At 45.6% G+C, this 12,817-nt stretch overlaps 1 protein-coding gene across 1 annotated transcript in view; it reads right to left on the reverse strand.

Annotated features, from left to right (window-relative positions):
- Positions 1-12,817, reverse strand: part of LOC126543282 (ubiquitin carboxyl-terminal hydrolase 10-like) — a 105,238-nt gene that overhangs the window by 42,304 nt on the left and 50,117 nt on the right. Inside the window, exons 7-9 of the mRNA XM_055061803.2 lie at positions 10,366-10,813; positions 9,964-10,055; positions 6,380-6,486 (exon numbers count right to left, since the gene is read on the reverse strand). Of these exons, the coding sequence (XP_054917778.1) occupies positions 6,380-6,486; positions 9,964-10,055; positions 10,366-10,813 (647 nt within the window). The remainder of the gene's footprint in view (positions 1-6,379; positions 6,487-9,963; positions 10,056-10,365; positions 10,814-12,817) is intronic.

The raw sequence follows: 12,817 nt of genomic DNA on the forward strand, positions 1-12,817 counted from the left end.
CAGTAGGCTTGAAGAAATCGTGAATGCGACGTTGCACGCTGTTCCGTTTACGCGCAACCAGACAAGCCTGAATATCGGAGAGGGTCGTATGGTTATATAGGCGGCTGAAAGCACAGTCACTGCTTGTGCACGCTCCGCATGTGATGGACGAGTCATCGTCCGGCAGTGCAGCAGAAACCTGACGAATGATCTCGCCTTCATCGATTTCTGCGCATGTCAGTACAGCAGTGTCAGCACCTGTGAAACTGTCAAACGAGACTGTGTCCGGAACCAGTGTACAGGTCTCGGCAGAACACTTTCGGTGTCAGTAGGGTGCACATCGGAAGGCGACAAATCCTAGGCTCCCGGCACCCGCTGGCTGGCAGTCCCCAGTGCAGTCTTCACAGGCACTGTCGGTGCCATTAGAACTTGACGCTATGTTTCTGTATGACACGTTGCATCACCGCAACCTCGACACAGCACACAAAGCAAACATCACCACGCCGTCACGCTGATACCAGTCTCACAAACGAAAAACGTAGCCTACTCGCAGTGTCGTGCATGAAGAAACAAACAAATCAGCTGCTGGATTGTCTTGACATAGCTTACTAAGCTGAGACCGGAACTGCTGTAGCCACGAACCAGGCAGAAACGATGGTGATGAGCGGGGATTTGCAGTAGCGCCACTTTGTGGGGCAGCAAGAAGGCTCCGTTCAGAACAAAAATGGTGTTCAGCAAGTCGAACCATGCACCGTTCAGAGTCGGTGCATGGTGCTTTCGATCAAGTTGGCTCAAGGAGTGTCCAAAAAATCGGACAAGAGGTTGCAAGGTGACCGAACTTGCGGCAGCCGTTATACATTATGGTCTATGGGGAGAATGGCAGTGCAGCAAAGCCAACCGAATAATCGAGCATGTCCAAATTTTTGGAGTCCAAAAAATTAGTCGGCAACTGTAATTGGAGATCGCTCGGAGAGCCCTTCGTCCTGCAGTGAACATAAATATAGGCTGATGATTATGAGAGAATAACTGGTGAACACTGGGACTTCATAGAGTAGAGTCTCTGAAATTAATTTTGGTGTGCACTGCTTGAATTGTCGTGGCTAAATTTGATATTGGCATGCAATGCGAACTCGGGGCTAACCTTCCCGCAACAGGCACACCGATACTGTGATGGAGATGACATTGCAGAAGCCCCAAAGAAAATAAAGCCAATGCCAAGTAGAATAGCTCGAATTTCTAAAGCACTAAATTTGCCTGAAACACAGGACATCAAGAACGCTGCAAGAGGCTGTGACCCAGGCTGCTGTAAAAAGACTCGACATAGTAGCATCGCACATCTTGTGTTGTGCATGTTTGTAATGAGGCTCACTGCAGTTATTTCCTATAATTTCAGTTGTCGATGATATTGAAATGAAAATGATCAAGAAGTAAGGCCGGAGTGACTACCAAGATGACAATTCTGCAAGTCCCTGAGTTTTCCAGGTTTTCCCTGGGTGCCACTGCAATATTCCCGAGTGACACAGAACTTTGTTTTATGTCAAGACTGGCTGACACTATGTTTCCCAATGCTTTCACTCTCTAGTCAGCATGTTAAAAAATAAAAAAAGACGACATAATCTAGTTTGAATATTAAGGAGTAGTGTATTTCATTTCAAAAGAAAACAGAACGGAGGGGCTAGTAAAGTGCACAGCGAATAAAATATCTTGGAGCAAGGTGGACGAGTTGGTTAGGATTCATCGTTCTCTTGGAAACAGCGTAAAGGGACACAGATAAAAGGAAGAAACACGACAACACGGGCGCCCATGTTGTCGTGTTTCTTCCTTTTGTCTGTGTCCCTTTGCGCTGTTTACCAAGAGAACGATGTGCCCTGGCATACCCTTCGCCCACGCACAACGCCTCAGCGTTGCGTTTCACTGCTTTAGAGTTTATTTTGGTTTGGGTAGAGGGACACCTGCATCTCGGCTTCAGCCAACACTTTCTTTTTTGAGCTCAAACTCCTTCAAAGAAGCAGTGGCACGCTTCCTTTCCCGTTCATTTCTCAATGCGTGGGACCTTTCTGTTCTCATCCTCCTTGCGCCGCGTGTTTGCTCCATGGACCATTTGAAGCATCCTCTTGGTCAGATGTACAGTCAACGTCCCATTTTTTGGACTTCCTAGGGGCCGTGGAAACGTCAGAAAAATTGGGGAGATTGAAAAAAAGAATGCGTCTTTGCCCTTAAGAGCTCAAGATGCCACAGGCACATCCAAAACAGCTCCGAAGGCCTGATTATTAGGCATATCGGTGCTCGTACTTGTGACAGGAGATGGCGGGTGCACACGCATATAGTTAAGGAATGCATACTGTGCTCTGTGACTATTGGCCCTTCCCACGCTCATGCTTCACCACAATACTATTGCGTATGCTTCACCGCGTAACATTTTTTTATTGATGCTAAGCTGATTTTCGGACACCGGCTTAAGCAATGTGTCGTGCTTTCTGAGCTTCGAAGCCAATCGAGAGGACCCCAAAGGCGGAGTCGGTGCCATTGCTAACAGCGGCAAATTCGTTCAATGAAAAACACGGCACAGAATGGCAAGAAGCTTAAAGGGACACTAAAGTGAAATATGATTTTTTCTGCATCAGTAAATTATTGTTCTACAACACCAAAAACACCACTCTTACAACAATAAGATGTTTGGTAAGCCAGAAAAAGCGCAAGAACGAAATATGGGTGGCGACGCCTACTTAAGTTCCCGCACCAGGGGGCTGTGACGTCTTGGAGTTTGATGGCATCTTCTAGAGCCTACTAATTATATATAGCGGTACAGATTGGCTACATTGTGTTCTAAAGGAACCAAATATTAAGCATGGCAAGTTTCGCGAACCTTTATTCAGCCAACGCGGCCCAAATGCGAGAACATACTTTGGACTCCCTGACATCACATTGACGTACCGGCGCTGGGGTTTCGGCGCGAAATTCAAATACTGATACTTGGACCTTCATTTTCTCATCTAATAAACTATTTTTTTGAAATCACTGCCTGCAGAGTTCTCAAACAATGCTTCATTAGTCTAAACTGATTTATCGTATCGGTTTAGTGTCCCTTTAATTGCAAACGTTGAAGCAGCTAGGCCTAGCATTGCAGCGTTAGTGGCTACAGCTGCCAGCGGATCTACGTGCGCGGTTTAAGGCAGCGAGGCAAACAAAATGGCGATGGTGGTGGCTTTGACTAATGAAGTTTCGGACTTGCTGCCACGGAAAAATTTCAGAAAATCGGACTATGTTCTTGCATCCGAAATTTCAGACATTTTTATACATTGACTCTATTGAGTATGTGGTGGTGTTGTGAAGCCGCCCGAATTATAGGGTGTACGGAAGGTCAATCGTCGACTGTACACTGGCAACTCCTCCATTCGACGACACGGCGTCAAAGAATATTTGTTACGATTCCTCCGTGTGACTCGAGCCAGCATTACTGAGACTTTCATTCACTTTCGATAGAATTCCAGCTAATTTTCCCTAATAGAATCACAAATTCCCCGAGAATTCCTGGTTTTCCCAGTTGGTAGTGTTAGATACGGGACCTTTTCCTGAGCCTCCTTCGAGTTCACCAGACCACATCGAATCGCGCCACAGCTAATTAAGGAGCACAGAAGCACATCTACCCCATTCCCAAGGCGCGGCACGTGCAAACGAGTTCGCGTCCCCCCCCTCGTGCGCCGCAGGTGGAGCTATTCACTGCTTGACTCTTCCCGAAAGTGTAGCAGGAGCCTGGCACGGTTCTAGGTAATGCAGGTCCCGAGCAAAGCTGCTTTGCAGCACTGAAACGTCGCCCCCTTCCGCCTATTGTGACGGCGCTTGCAAGTCAGCAAAGCAACATCGCAGAGAGAAAAGTAAGCCCTCGGACAATTGGGGCCCAAGGAGCGACCCTCTGCACTGGGTGTGACACAATCGCACGGGCGCCTACCATTGGCCGAAAATGACGCCACCTGAGCGGGTTCGCCAATTGGCCGAACGTGACGTGACTTCGAGACACTGAAAGGGTTAAAAGCCAGAGACCGGGAGCAGCAAGACAGCATTCCTTCATTCATCTCTTTCGAGCTTCTTGACACAGGCCGCAGCGTCCGAGTTGCTGCCGGCCCGTAATGACTTTATGACTTAATTTCTTAGTACTCTCACTGTAAATTATGAAATAAACCTCCAGTTTTCATCTCGACGTCCTTCTCAACCTCGGCCAACTCCCGCACCCAACGGCAAGTTCCAAAATCTGGGGGACAGCAATTGGGATTGTCCTCCAGATCCAACAGTAGACACCCTGAAGCCCCATCACGTTTCTGTTTGAAAGCTGTGTTACTACAATCACACAGAAAAAATTTTAACTGCAGGAAGGAAGGCAAGGTATGTGTAACCCAAGTTTTTTTTCTTAGTTTTGTTCGACTTTCCTATGCGCATTTGAAATGAAGCACCAAAGATCAAGAGTCCTGTTGCCCTGCTCGGAAACTGCAGTCAATCTCGGAAATTAGCCAATAAGTGGCAGGCTAGCTACTCGAATTGTTTTGTTAATTTAAAAACTTTTGAGAGTGGAAATGTGGATGCACTGCTGAAGCAAACTAGCCTGTATGGATACGCGCCGTGCACCATCAGCACAACTGTACTACGAATTACACATGAACATACTCTGCTGCACGTCCGTTACAATACCAATCATCATACGAGGGCAATGGGCCAGTCAGACTTGTTTTGGATATTGTAACAGATTACATGTTTGAACCAATCGCTCTCGCTTATCGACCACCCTAAAACGTTTGCGCACCTTTTCTTGAATACCGATTACTGTTCCGCCTCCTCACGGCCTCTTCGTTCTCGGCCCTTCCCCATAAGCTGCTGCTTTGGTGACTGCCGACACTACACACAGACTTAGTTTCGAAAGCGGCTCTCATCTGAGTCCATTCCCACTAATGTAAAACCATGTGAGCCTGAATGAAATTCAGTGCAGAACCTCAAGCTGCACAGTGACGAGCCTTGCACCTTCCAAACAGTGTCGTTTCGGCGCGGTTGTGCTTTGACATAGCTAAGGTGTCTGCCTCGAATGAAGACAGTTGCGGTGTCCATGGCAAGAAATGTGAAAAACAAACAAAAGGCAAGAAACATTGCGCTTTGGAGGCGACATCGAGCTAACCTTTTGTCGGTAATTTTCTCCGCGTCAGCGTCTATTTTGCACGCGTCACTATTATTATACGGTGCTTCAATGGTGCGTGGATGCGGAATTTATGGAAAAGAGCAACAGCGCATGCCAAGAGCCAACAGCGACATTTTCATGGATAGCTCATATGGCGACAACTTGACCGCCAGAATGGTTAATTTTGGGGCTTTCACTAATAATCTTTCAGAATAACAAAATTTACCGCGGTCCCCTGAAGTTCGTTACATTGAGATTTCACTGTATGTGCAGTACATTCTATACTTTGGCATGGGATCTTGAAGTGGATTTTACAACTGTTCGATAGAGACAATAATTCAATATGTCCGAGTTTGAAGTTTGCCTTCAATGGACCGTGCTACAACGGATTATCGGCTACAGCGAAGTAAATTGATGGCAACCTTTTTTTTCTATATCGGGTGTATAAAACAGACTTTTGCCATGTCTACACGTGCTGACAACTGACTTGCGAGGGTCAGCCGACGATCGCGGCTCAATATAGCGAGCGAGGGTGGAAGGCGGGGCAGAAACGCGCCCACTGCTTCTGGTGTGGCCACTGTTTCTTGAAAGCGATCTGCGATGTGAACGAAGTGCATACCTGTGCGGGTCCCATCTTCAAAGCGTTCTGCGATATGGACAAAGTGCGCCCAGTGCCGGTAGCTTCGTATGTGCTGTGCTTTTGACGTGTAGTGCGTGTTGAAGCGAGAGACAGTACAAACGTAAATTCGCTCCCTGTGGCTGCTGTGCTTACCTTGCTTAATTTGCTATCGCACTCGATGCTTCGCCTTTTGGCCAACACAGACTTATGTTCAGTATGTGTAGCAATTTAACTGGCTCACCGACATCCACAGTTTTGGCTAATCACATCGCACTTCTGAGGGGATGACTCCACACAGACTGGAATAAGAACATGGCTGCATCTGGTTGTGCATAATATTGCAAGATTTAGAAGCTGGCAGTATGCACAGAAGACGAGGCAATATCAACACATGGCAATATCAAAACTGAAATAAACCCGGAATACAACTTTAGGAGATCATGGGTCATAACCTGCTATTTAAAAATAAATGCTATTTTGGGGCTAAAACCAGAAAAGCTTAAGAGTCCAGAATATCATTAGAGCTAGGTGGAGCACAGTATGGCATCAGCTTGTCACCATCAGAGCATCACACTGCTTCTAGCAGGCCTCTAAGGTTTCTAAAGCAAAAGGATACTCACAGGCACTCCAAGAGAGGTGTTCCATTGGAACCAGGCATACCAGGTACCAGAGGCAAGCTGCACAGCAGGTTGTAGAAAGCTGGACAAGCCAATAAGGCTTGGAGGTTCTAAATATCTACGTCAAGAAAAACACTTATCTTGCAAACATTACACTTAAGAGTGTTGTCAGTCTGCAAAATCTGCTAATACAAACCCATCAACTTCTCACATTCTTCTGCTATGCTAGGCTAGGCTGCACTCCGTGTGATAGAGCTACAGGAACAACCTGCACTGCAGGTAAACCATACCAACTACTAATATTGTAAATTCCAGGCGAAATAATGCAAGAGTGTTTCCGGTAATGTAAAATCTAAAACTACCAAATAACTCTGGAACAGATCCCCTGAAGAAGGACAAATGAGTTACTGGCTAGCAATTGCATAGATGGTCCCTTATTAAAGGTACAATTACTAATTACTGATTTTTAAGGCATGACAGGGGGTGGGAATGCCCAGTCATTTTTAAGCAATCTTTTGGAGCAAGTAAAATTGCATTTTGAAGCACACTTTGGACTGCACTTTGGAGCAGGCCAATCTGAATTTTGGTGGTGTAATGGAATATGTAATATGGCAGCACACTTCAAAACCACCACAAAACAAAGAATAGACCAACACAAAGTACATAGTAGAAGCGTGCTTTGAAGCTATAGCGTGCTAGAATATACAAGAGTGGGTCGAACAGCGGCACGGCGCACGTTTTCCTGTAAAGCTGAAAACGATGGTCAAAAGCGTGGCAGTTTGGGCGAGTTGGTATGTCATGACTGTTTTAGGCTTGTAGCGCAGCTCAGGAAGAGCAAAAAAGGAAGGAGGTAGGGGTAATCAAAGGGAACGGAAAACAGAGTGAGCGCTCACTCAGTTTTCCGTTCCCTTTGATTACCCCTACCTCCTTCCTTTTTTGCTCGTCCTGAGCTGCGCTACAAGCCTAAAACTGAAAACGATGGCACTATGATCGAACTACACATTGCCGCGTTGACGCTAATGATGATAGCGAAAAATGTTTTCAAATGATGTGGCCCAATCGACGCTGTAACATAATTTCTGGGTCACCATATGTCACCACAGACCCAGAGAGCCGCAATCATCCGCGGGCTAGTATAACATACAACTACTGTAATCTGTTTATGTTGCGATAGTGGTTATATGGACAATGGAGATGCATATATGCCGTTGCCGGTGCAGTGATTTTCTGTATAAAGTCCAGGAGTGATAACATCGGCGTCGCGCGCCGTATGTGCGAGTGAAAGCACGCAAGGGTGAGCTGACGATGGGGGCTCAATCTCACGCGGGCAAGGGGGAAAATTTAAGCGGGGAGGAAGAATGACGTACGACGGCTCGCACAAGAAGGGGAGGGGTTCTACTCCTGTGGCTGCTGTGTATGGCGTGGCCTACATTGAAAGCGATCTGCGATGCAGACAGTGAGTGCTGATAGCTTCATGTGCGCTGTGTTTTCGCCGCTTTGTTTGCTTTGAAGCAAAGCAGCACGAAGGTCAATACGCTCGCTGTTCTGTTGCACTTCCTGACTCCAGCGTTTTAACAATGGGGTTCCGCGGTCATCAAATGGATGCGTTCATGTTTGCTTGTGCACACATCCCACATAAGCTGCTAATTTAGTTAGTAAGCAAATGTCTACAAGTTCATAAGGCCAATAGTACTACTATCCTTACTTAGTATAGCTGTCTACTAATTTGCTACTGGAATCGATGCTTCTCCTTTTGGGCAAAACTACAACATTTTATTCCAAATCTGCCATTAGCCCTTCGTGATAGGTCAAAATGACTTGGGACTTGCCCATACGGACATAAAAACAGATTGGAATAGTTTCATGTTATACCAGGCCTGGGGACAGACACCCACCCGCTGAAGCCACTGCAGCACACACCTTCCTAGTATCTAGTTCGCTTGTCGCGCTCTCAGCCTAATTTTCGTTGTTTAGCACCTCAGCCAAGGATTACCACGCCGCTAGCTCCGCTCGACCATACTGTAAACTGGAAGACAACTTTTCTTGGCTATGAAGCGAAAGCTACAGGGGCAAAGCTTTTGCACAACTGTATTTGTACACAATGTAGTCCAGGCGTGCCCAGAACCGGTGTTGGCTTCGCCAAAATCGCCCGTCTTTATTGAAGGCAGATAAAATTTATTCGGCATGAACCAATGTTTATTCCCATATGATACGTAGCAAGTTCTGAACAGCGAGCAATGGCGCCTGCATCGGAGCTCTAAAGCAGCCGTAGGGCGTCGGGTTAGGACTTGGGACGCACAACCAACGCTAGTGTCGGTAGAGCCGACGCAGCAGTCCGTGCTTTCTAACGATGTGAAGCGATGAGATCGGCAAGAGTAGCTAGCACATGCACACCAATTTCACCAAAAGTAAAGGTTTTGTCTGTTAGGCTCTTCCTACTAGCACGACAGAGCCCCTGGCACGAATATTTCGGTGCAAACTTCCCGGCGCATGTAGCACGTGTAGCTGAGGCGATATTGCCAGTTTTCCAGCGTCTCAGAGCCTCAGTTGCCGGAGCGTTGCAAAGGGAAAAAAACTCAAAATGCAGCAGAAAGCCTGCACTCTGTGATTTGGTCAACCATGCCAAAGGATAAAAATGCTTCCCTGATTGCTGTAGAGACAGCTGTGAGCGAGGCAGTGTGTTGCTTGAACAGTGGCCCCCTTCGAGCTTATACAGAGTTTTGCACCTCACTTGGCGTAAAACCTGCAGGACATGGACTCCGTCAAGCGGCCGAGAAAGATGCCTTGCGCAAGAAGATGGCACAAAAAGCACAAGAAGGCAAGCATAAAATATCCAAGAAGCCAAGCGATCAATCTGACACCTGCAACAAGGCCAGTGGTTTGTAGTCTAATAAACATGGCCCGAAACCTTGAACACCTTTTTCTCAAAACTTTTCTACCACCAAGGTCAACTTGCAAAGCCAATATCTTGGACACCATTATGAATATTTTTACACCGTTCGTTTTGTTACACTCATTGTGCATCACTGCACACAATGACATGTTTTGCTTTCAAAATAGTTGCTTCAATAATTTATTACCTTTTGTTTCACGGTCAAGATTTTCATGCAACTGGAGTAGCTGCCAAAGAATGAGAATATAAAAAAATTCTTGTTAGGTTAAAAAATTACACGAATGTCATTGTATGTAGAATACATGTAGGAGTGCTATCAATGTTTGCTTGAACTCCTAGCATCAATTTACAGGTGTGCAGGCATTTTGCAAAAATGAAAGCAGAAATATTTTGTAAACAAAAAAAGTACGAGATATTTCAGCCGTATTTTCACAGTTTTGTTTATGTGATATTGCTAACTTTTGTGCAAAATTTCATCAAAATCGGCTGGTCTATATGTCCCCCCCTTAACAGTGGCAGCTGCATTCATGGCATTTCTGTTCGTGTAAGCCAGAATAATCCTTGTAAAAATGTCTTATTTTGAATACAAAAAAAAAAGCCCTCTGCAGTTATCATACACCCGTATAAGCAAAAGTATCTCATACTTAACATACAACCAAATCATTATTATGCATCATCATGGTTAAAAGGATACGGCATTGATATAGCACCAGTTCTTGCCGTTCTCCAAGCCCCTGGGTTGAATCAATGGAGGTGTGTGATTGACAGTGCAGTTGCGCAAAGCCCCTGAAAATGAAGTTGACGTAAGCATTCACATACATAAGATAATCTCACAAGCTCACGCCTTTGCTTTTGATTTGTTAACAATTTTTGCAAAAGCATATCTTTGGTTTAACATTACGGCTAAATTAGCTGGTGTATCATCGATTCAAATGTGAATTTCAAAAAACACTTCTGCCCATTGGTAGGTCATGTGTACTGGCCTGATAAAAACCACTCCCCATGCGTACGCACAAGTCGGAAGTCTGGTGTGCCGGGGAAAACCGCGAATTTCATGGAACCGAAGGTAATGACCAAAAAGGCCTGAGAAACTCACACCCAAGCCTGGTGTCGCCAGACTCTGGTGCAGATGCCCGGCGTAGTCGCACCTCCTCCTCACAGTCACTCGTGGCACCATCATGTGCAAGGGGCACCACTTGTTGCCGCTTACTTGATTCTTCCACTTCACTGGAGCCCGCCTTGAACAGGTCAGCCCAGCAGCGCCTGGCTGGTCCGGAGCCATTCACCACAGAGGGCACAGGAGCTGGCTCTTCTACTGCAGTCGCAGCTAGAGTTTGCTCAACAACAGGCACGGCTGCTTCAAGCACATTACTCGGCGAAGTGGTTGGCAGGGGAGATGCAGGTTTGGCTATCTCATGCACTGCTTCATCTGCCTCACTAGAAACAGTACTGGCCAATAGTTCTGCTGATTCCACATCATCCAAAATTGCTGGCGACTGCTCACTAGTGCTGATGGTCACAGGGCTGGCCACTTCTTCCTTGGACTGATATAAATAAATGAAAAACAAAGTGCAATGAAAAAAATAGTCTTGTTCACTTCCAGATGTACCTGTTCAAATAACTGTCATTGGTTTTTCCCCGTGGCATATAATTTCTATTTTGATTGTATATCTGTGACCTTGTAGGTCTATGTTTCCATACAAATTCAGGTCACTATATTATAGTAGAACCACGTACACACATTACAGAAAAGAAGAAGAAGAAAAAAATACGCTCTAGAAAAGAAGGTGGGAAAAAGTTAGCCAGAAAAACGAACGCTGACCCGACCTCAGCTAGTATCTCTTGCCGCTAAACATGCCTAAAACGGACCACGGCAAGTTTGCTCTGCAACCAACTATTGTGCAGTGAAACCTCGATAATTCAGAGCCGCCGGACCTCAAAAATTCCTCGAATTAAGCAGATTTTCAAACCAAATGAAAAGAAAAAAAAAAAAAGATGAACTTCCCTTAAAAAAAAAGGCCTTTATTTTCCATGTCCATCATCTTTATCACTGATTGGTGCAGCAGTTCACCGTCCCAAGTGCGATGTTCTCCAGCTGGCTCGCAACACATAGCATATAAATATCACCACCGCTGCACTCAACAAAGCTGTAGATGATGTTCACGGAATCGATAACCGCCGTTAAAGTGGGCACGCGCTAAAGCCGGCACACGAGTGGTGCTTGACTCCAAAAATTCAGACTTGATGGATATTCTGGACTTCATAAATGCACGGTCAGGGTTCCCATTGAGCTAATGCATTTTTGCAACCGATTTCTCGGACTAAATAGATTGTTCCACGCTACACGCTTTTGGAGGCCTCCATGTTGGATCTTTTTCTTCCGCTGGCTTGGCTTTCATTGGCCTGCTCCATAACCTCCAAGAATGGGAGGTGCACACGGTCATGGATGGATGGATGGATGGATGCCGTGAGCGTCCCCTTTGGAAAGGGGTGGTGGGTTGTGCCACCAAGCTCGCTATTATATTGCCTAATGTCCTACCTACGTTAAAGAGAAGGAAAAAAAGGAAAAACAAAAAACATGGCAAATTCGAAACACAAAACTTTCTGAACCCCCACCGAGCACTTTGTTTTTGTATACCTCCGTTTGTCGTTTCCCCTTTTTTTCTTCCACTAATCTTTCAATCATCTCGTACTAATCTCCCCCTCCCCCTACTGCGGACATCTTTACTTTCCCTTTATTTTTCCTTATCAGTAATGAATAATATTGTTAATATCAGCAACTTTTCAGCAACAACGTAGCCATGTCCACTTTGGGGGGACAGAGAGAGAGATGGGTACATTTAGCTGCCAGTGACAAACACATGGTGGGTATGCTGCAAAAACTGCCGCATTTGTCTTCCTTACAATGCCAATACGGCCCGTTTCTGCTAAGGGTGGGCGAATATTTTAGCTATGTCACAAGCGCCGGCGATGAATAGCGTGCACTTTAACATATCAATGTAAACTTGTCTACCATCGTTGCCGCACACGATTTGTTGCGTGCCCACGAGTACAGACAAGAGGAATCGAAAGGCACATTTTTTTTGTTGTTCACCACAACCATTATAAAGCCTACAAATAATGAAGCCAAGGCAAGTTTGGTAGCAGATTTCTTTTTCTTGAAGTACAGAAAGTGATGAAACGAATGAAATGGGGCATCTGCTTAAGAATATGTTTGGTGCGTGTAGACTGATTGGTAAGCCTTGAGTCATTTGCATAGCATTCATGATCAGCTAGACTTTGCACAAAACATATCGCTGCAACATGTTTGGGGTGTGATCATTACATGGGAACGAAAAAATTGAATTTTGAAAACAAATTTCAGAGGTGTGATCATTACGTGAGTGCGATCATTATATGCAATTAAATATGGTAACCGAAATTTCAAATTAACAGAGTTCGAATTATCAAGGTTTTACTGCATGTCGATTTAAGATGGAGTGAAACGCGACCGCGTACGTTGGCGCCCTGAGCTCTGGATGGTTGCAGCTCACGTCTCTTGGCTATCA

Source organism: Dermacentor andersoni, chromosome 1 (genome assembly GCF_023375885.2).
Source record: "Dermacentor andersoni chromosome 1, qqDerAnde1_hic_scaffold, whole genome shotgun sequence".
NCBI lineage: Eukaryota > Metazoa > Arthropoda > Arachnida > Ixodida > Ixodidae > Dermacentor > Dermacentor andersoni.